Here is a 7,975-nt window from a genome sequence, read left to right as displayed (position 1 = left end):
GATAAAAAAAAAAAACAAAAACATAATAAATTCTACATAAATATTTTATGTACTCTCCTCTCAGTGTAAATAAAAATCATGTTATTTTATATAGCAAAAACAGATGTAGATTCATTCAACTATTTTTTTATATATAAAAACAATTTTTTTGTTGTTATTATTTATATGATATTATTGTTATTATTATTTAAATGATTGTGTATGGTGGTTGTGTCAACTTAACGACAAACTAATATTGTATTTTATACAATAGAAGAGTAAATGTAAAAAAAATCTACAGTTTTTTTACGAGTAATAGACTGTATAGTGATCAGTGATCACTGGTACTCTAAAACGTTTTTTTACTCAATTTTATATAATATTTAACAAATATATATTTACTCTCTACTCTATTGATTGCAGTTATGCCTCTATGTGCATATGTACATATTACTTATAAATTTACTACTACTTTATAGTACTAGAGAGAGAGCAATCTCCTTGAATTTGATCATATTTGCTTTCCATTGCATGATCATAAAATATGAGTGCGAAAAATGAGAAAAACATACGATTATGATTATTAAAAATAATAAATAAACAGTTGTCGTTTTGTTTATTTAATGTAAGGAGCCGTGGTTGTTTATTAAAATTTCCTAAGAAATTAACAGAAAATAATAATAAATGTGTGAATAAAATCATTAAAAAAATGGAACTCAAAGCGGCGGCAAATTTTAAAGTGTATTTAGATTTGTTGAAATAATGTTTAATTTAAAAAGTGAATGTTTGTTGAATATTTTTTTTTTTGAAATAACTGTAAAAAGGTGTGTTTAATTTATTGCAAATATTTTAGCAGCCATTAGGCTAATTATCTCTTAATGTTTATCAATAAATATAAAAATTCATATTTAATATTAATACAAAATAGATAAAAAAAACAGATCATGGGAAAATGATACCAGTACATTTTTGCGTAGGTAGTAAATATACTATGATCAGTGCAATATACTAGTGCAAGTTTAGTTTTAATACACGCAAAAAGAAAAACATGGTTGTGGTAACCAGATTATAAGAGCAAAATATTATGGTTAAATTTGTGATTGTAGTTTAGCATATTATAGTTATTGTGTGGCAAAAGTTGTTTTGTTGTTGTATCAACACACATATAACAACATTATATATAATCGGCATTTGTGAGTTTAAAAGATTGTAAATAACATAATATGTTTACATTGTAATCATTATTTAGTTGTTGTAAAAAAAATTATGTTTCAGTGAATTGTACTTAAATGTATAAATGGCATGAACATAAAAATGTTTACAGTAACTAAAATTATGTTTAAATCTAATGAACATAACAATTATATGTTTTTGATAACAATATAATGTTAAACATATTCACAACAATATAATGTTAAACATATTCAAGTTGTAGTAACCATGTCGAACCATGTTATTTCTTATAGAAACAAATATAAAAATAATTTAAAGATCTTTTTTATACGATCAAACTGAAATTTACTTAATATTTGAAACAAATATTCTTTAAGAATAAAACAAAAATACTAAATACAACTTTAAACTGCTGACACATTAAATCCCTTAAGCTTCCTCATTAATTCAGACATTAGGTCTAAGAAAAGAAAAAAATATTTATTAAAAAAACCCAAATTCCAAGAACATGATCTTAAATACACGCACACACACACACAACACTATTCTAAACCATAAAAAGTTCATTCATGAACTAATTAGTGACCATCTACATCATCAGCGTCATCATCATCAATACACATTTTTTTATGACACTATTAACATGAAATACCCCACAATAGACAGGAGTAATAAAAAATGAAAATGGAAATTAAATAAAAAAATATTCCCACAAACGAAAACGAAAAAAATTGATGATGGCAAACATCAATAAAATATAAAAGATCCAAAAAAGAAGAAAAACTTTTATTTTTGGAAAAAAATAAAACTATAAAATGCAGCTACTTTTTTGAAGGGTAAAAGAAATAAAAAAAAGATACATTTGAATATTTTATTGGTTTATAATCTTTTTGAATTAGATTTTTTTGGTGTTAGAATTTTATAGAGAAAAACAGGTGATTGGTATGTTTATTTGGGAAGAAACATTGTTGAATTGTAATTGTTGAATTTCGAATAAAAATTAAAAATTTTAACTAAAAAAAAAATTAAAATTCAATAAAAATTTAAATTTGTCCAAAAATTAAAATTTTAGATTTTTTGGGTTCAAAAATTTGTTTTTGTGAAAAAATTTTATTTTTATAGAAAATTTTAAGTTTTGTAGAAAATTTAAAAATTTTATATTTTTTGTAAAAAAATTTAATTTATGTAAAAAATTGATTTTTAATCGACCGCTCCACTTGTACTTGATACCAACTCATTTACAACGCTTGGGCCTACTGGCACTCCACTCTATCAGAGGTACTTATTGTCTTTTCTAACATGATCATCGAATTTTCCATGTTTTAGTTTTTTTAACCAAAATTCACTTCCCGCAAGTTTGACTTTACCAACAAACACCCTGTCAACCCCAAAGGCACCTCTCCACTTGATACCAACGCATTTACAACGCTTAGGCTTTCAGTCACTCCTTTGAAGTTGATGTATTTGTTGTGTTTTTCGAACTTATCCAGAAGTATAGATTTCTCGATGTATTAGTTTTCTCTTCCTCAAGTTTGACTTAACCAACAAACACCCCGTCAACCCCAAAGGCATACCATACTCTGGGTACCGGCTCTCAAGTTCGATCCCAGATAACAACAACAATAGTTTATTGTTAATAAAAGCAATAAGTAAGCTCTCCTATGTGTGTATAAACTCAAACAAAAACAGTTAGAGAGCTCAATTTATACCGCCAAAGCTGGGTCAATATTCATATCTTAAGTCTCTCGTCTTTTAAATTTCTATTTTAAGATTTTATTTTTATAATTTTGTTGCTTGTAGACTGTAATCTCTGATTGATTTTATGTTTAGATTAAATAAATAATACATAATTTAATGTTATTAACACGTTTTTTTTCTCAATATTTTATATTAAAGACGGCATTAGTGAACAAATTAACTTGTTGATATTTTTATTTTAGTAATAAAAACTAAAATAATAAAACCAGTAAATTTTATTTCGAAGCTTTAAAACATTATTAGTTTTCTAATTTAACAATAAATTCTTAGTTTATGTTTAAATTGTTTGAAGTAACTAGCGATCTGGCACAACATTTATTAGATTTGAAAATAAAAATTATTGACAACCACCAGCCTTATACATACAAAATTCTCATGATTCATTAGCAAATGTTTAATTTATAAAACAAACAACTTTATTTGAAACTATTTATAATTACACACTCTTTAATCTAATTATAGACAATTTCCTTTACTTAACAATCTCATTAAAATAAAACCTGTTGCCTGTTTTAAAATGAACTATAATTAACATTTTCTATTTATCATAATAAATAATAAACAATTAACACTTGTTGTTATTTCAAAACTACATATTAAATATAACAAATTACTAACATTATTATCATTTACAGCATTAAATGCTCCAATTACAAATTAAAGAGACATGCAACAACAACAAAACGACACGGCTTTAAACAAACATTAAACGAAAAAAAAAATAATAAGAAAACCCCTTCGTAGAAAATTATACAAAAATTCACCCACTAAACAAACACCTACATATACATTTACAAAATACAACACACACACACACGCATACAAACTTGACTATATAATACACACATGCATGAGAGCAGTAGTAACAACAAAAAAACTGCAATATAACTTCCGGTCAACTACTAAACTCTAGTTTACACTACACACCAATAATTATCCAACACATGCTCAATAGAAATATGTATATGCATGTTTATAAATGAGTGTGTGATCAAGCTCTTCTATTCTCATTCAACATGTCAAGTATTGTATGTATTAAAAAATATATTATAGATGAATATTCATCATATTATGATCGTCGTTGTGGTTGTTGTCGTCATCATCGTCATAATTTTTATAAATCGTTGTTGTATTGACAGAGTCAACGACTTCCGTTTTATGAGAATTTTTCATTATACAAAAAAATTTTATTACTCTCACTTTGGTATGACTACTCTATTTATAATAAAAATAATACAAAAAAAAAAAAAAAATAACGAGGTTAGGATGAAAAATGTTTTGCTAACAAAGGGTTCACTTTACAGATTTTGTTAAAAGGTATCCGATTTCCTTAACTTTGGAAAAACTTTAAAGAGAATTTAAAAATTCTTGCTAACGTTATTGAGAATTTTTGAATTCTCAACAACCTTGATATATTTTACCGATTTATCGGAATTTCTATATAGATTAACAGTTTTATAACCCGGTAACGAGACATAAGTCTAAATAGTATATTACATGTCGGAAATTTGTCAATATTTCTTTCTTAAAATATAAGAAAATTGAGATATTGTGTTCCAAACAGAAATAGGGGAGAGGTGTTCGTAATTACATTTTCAATAACAATTACATTAGAAGAAATTGTAATTAAAGCTTAACCAATTACAATTACCATTGCAGAGAATGTAATCTAACAATTGCAGATTACCATGTTAATTCCAATTAAATTGATTCTATTGAAAGCTTTACCAATTGTAATTACTTGAAATTGTTATTGTAGTTATGTCAATTACATTTATTTGTAATGTGTAATTGAACAGAAACCATTTACAAGTATTTGTTTGTAATTAAATTACAATTGTGCTTTTTGGCGCTTAAAATGACTTGTAATTGGTTATTACAATTACTTGTAATCGGTAATTACAATTAGTTGTAAATTGTAATTACAATTACTAGTAATTGGTAATAAAAATCACTAGTAATTGATACTTATAATAACTTGTAATTGGTAATTACCTGTAATTTGTAATTGCAATTACTTTTAATTGGTTATTACAATTATTTGTAATTGGTAATTAAGTATACTTGTAATTTGTATTTACAATTAGTTGTAGTTAGTAATTACAATTATTTGTAATTGGTAATTATAATTACTTATTGATAATTACTTTTACATGAAATTAAAAAAATCAATTACTTGTAATTGTAAATGGTTACTTTCTATTAAATGTGATTCACAAATTTCAATTACCATTTCAAGTAACTGTAATTTGTAATACAAGTAATTGTGATTGGCAATTACTCATTATAATTATGTAATTGACCACCTAAAGAATTAGTTTACATAATCATTACTTGTAGAATTTCCAATTAAAACATTTTTATCATTATTTCCGCTGTAAACATTAATCAACAAAATTTTCTTTATAAAAACCAAACCTGTCCTTTCCTAAGAACTTCTCAAATCTTCCTCGTTTGCAACAAAATTAAAAATGCATACTTGCAACAAAACCTTTAAAAAACATTTCAAAGTAAATATTATCTTTTGTTTTAGTTTTGCTGCTGCAGCAATTGTTGTTGTTGCTGTTGCTATATTTGCCTTCTTATAGTAATAAATGCAAATTAATTAATTAATTTATAAAACGAGTAATTAACACCATGTTATAAAAGTCAACAAACAAAACGACAATGAAAATACAAAAAAAAAAAAAACATAAAGAAAATTCCAAAACCAAAGTGTATAATCATGGGAGACAAACATCGACAACACACAAGTCCAAGTCCATATAAAAATAACAAGACAAGTTGGGGGAAAAAAGTACACACACAGAAAAGGAGAATAAATTCTCAGCAAGAAAAACAAAAAGGAAAAATCAACCACAAATAAACAAAAACTTAAAAAACAATTAGCAAACAAATACTTCATGTGGTTTGGTTTGCCTTACAACATTAGAGGGAGATATGAGGTGGAGGAGGACAGAGAACCCATAACATCGGGGAGAATTGATGCATACAAATAAATAAGCAAAATTGCATACAAATTTATAAGCATGATTTTACTTTGTCTGTCTGTCTGTCCGCCTGTTCGATCGGTCTGTTTCCACTAATTTCCCTGCATGCGTACCTTCACTACTGCTAACTGCGCTGACTGGCTTGTTGTTCTTTGCCTTGTGGTTGTCGATGATGCCAACAACAAGTGACAACATTGACAATGTTGCTGCTGCTCATCGATCTTCTTTCTGGTTTGTTGTTTATGCTGATGATGACGATGATGATGATCGTTTCATGAAAACATTATAATATTTGTTTTTTTTTCTCTTTCTCATCTGTCGTTCTTTCTCTCAGGGGTATGATGATGATGGTGTGTTTATTTTCTTGCTGACTTTGTAATATGTGTATGTGATTAAATGCTGGTTAAGTCAGCTTATTTGTTGTAGTAGTTTTTACAATGTTGATGTTTTTTTTTTTAATTTTTTATAGTTTATTTTTTATGCCTTAAAAATGGGATGCCGTATGAGTTATTTACTTTTGTAACGATCAAAGTTCTTACAGTCTTGGATTATAAATAACTGTCATATTTTTTGTTCAACTGAAATCGGTGTTGATAATGTAAAATCAACAAAATTGCTTTCTAATTGGCAAAGTTATAAACAAAGGAATACAAATAAGAGATAACTACTTCTTAAGAAACGCAAAATAAGCAGTTACTTTTACTTTCAAAGTGATGAATAATTGATAAGAAAGATACACATCGTTTATATTTCTTCTCTGCGAGAATTTTATCACTTTTCCTGAAATCTGGCCACATTTTCGTTTTCAAACTTGGTTTGAAAAATAAAGCGAAAAAAATAAGAAAGAGCAACAACAACAAAATATTGTGAATTTTAAATTAATGTAAATTGAATTGCATTTGCATTAAACATGATGCTTGTATTTAGTTTTTTTTTTCGTAGTTTATAGCCGGTTAAGAGATGAAAATGATGAATGAATTTTTTAAAAACATGTGATGATGGAATTAAAAAACTGAAAAATCAACACTGAAAAGACTTTTTTACATATATATGTATGATTGTTGTTATTATTATTATTGAGCCTGGTCAGGTTTTTTTTTTAATATATTTTTCTTATAATATTTTGTCATAAAATTAATTGAAATTATAAAAAAAAGATGGAGAAAGTAATAAATTAAATCATAGTTTAAGAGAAAGGAAATTTTAATTAAAATATTATTTTACTTTAGAAATATTTATATCTAGTTTTCTTTTTTCTTAATAATAATTTTCTTCTTTCTTTGCAGCAAATTAACCATCACAAATGTATGGAATTTTAAATTTGATTTAAACAATTAATAATAAAACTATAAAACAAAATTATAATTAAAAAAAGTGTATAAAATAAAAATCTTCAACTACAATGATAAAACAAAAACAGTGATAAATACAAATTTTGTTAAACAAAATTTAAAAATTTAAAATCGTTTCAGAAATACCTTTAAAAAAATATGATTGAAACTAAAAGTTTGTTTCTTAAACAATAGTGAAATTGTGCAAATTTCATTGATAAAAAACCGAAATCAATTAATTATAAACTTTCTAAAAAACACACAAACAGAATAAATTTATTACACATGTCATCAACACTGTTAACGTTAATAAAATCTTCTTTATCACCTGCTACACATAAAATGTTTACCAAACATTTTCGCAGAAAATCTTCAGAAATGAATGGGAGTTGCAGCATAAATTCTTTAAACCGTTCCAGTTGTAGTAGAAAATTAATCGCTACCACCACCAGCAATACAATGCCTTGTATTTTAATACTTGTTATATTAAGTTTATTAGTTACTAAGGTAAGTGCAATTAAATTTGTTTATTGTAAGTAAAAATGTATTACAATCGCCAGAATGGAGTTTTAAAAATGTACATGTTATAGTTTAGTACAATTTTAGTTCAGTTCTAGTTTAGTTCAATTCTAGTTCAGTTCTGTTCTAGTTCAGTTCTAATTCAGTTCTAGTTCAGTTCTAGTTCAGTTCTAGTTCAGTTCTAGTTCAGTTCTAGTTCAGTTCTAGTTCAGTTCTAGTTCAGTT

The 7,975-nt window shown here is 25.8% G+C and overlaps 1 protein-coding gene across 1 annotated transcript in view; it reads left to right on the top strand.

Annotated features, from left to right (window-relative positions):
* Window positions 1-7,389: 7,389 nt before the first annotated feature.
* LOC111679668 (protein serrate-like) overlaps window positions 7,390-7,975 on the top strand; it is a 16,152-nt gene continuing 15,566 nt past the window's right edge. Inside the window, exon 1 of the mRNA XM_023441264.2 lies at window positions 7,390-7,738. Coding sequence (XP_023297032.2) covers window positions 7,517-7,738 — 222 coding nt within the window. The 5' untranslated portion in view covers window positions 7,390-7,516. The remainder of the gene's footprint in view (window positions 7,739-7,975) is intronic.

This window comes from Lucilia cuprina, chromosome 4 (genome assembly GCF_022045245.1).
Source record: "Lucilia cuprina isolate Lc7/37 chromosome 4, ASM2204524v1, whole genome shotgun sequence".
Classification (NCBI taxonomy): Eukaryota; Metazoa; Arthropoda; class Insecta; order Diptera; family Calliphoridae; genus Lucilia; species Lucilia cuprina.
The sequence above is the reverse complement of the archived record's forward strand: the minus strand, read 5'-3'. Positions and strand labels throughout refer to the sequence as shown.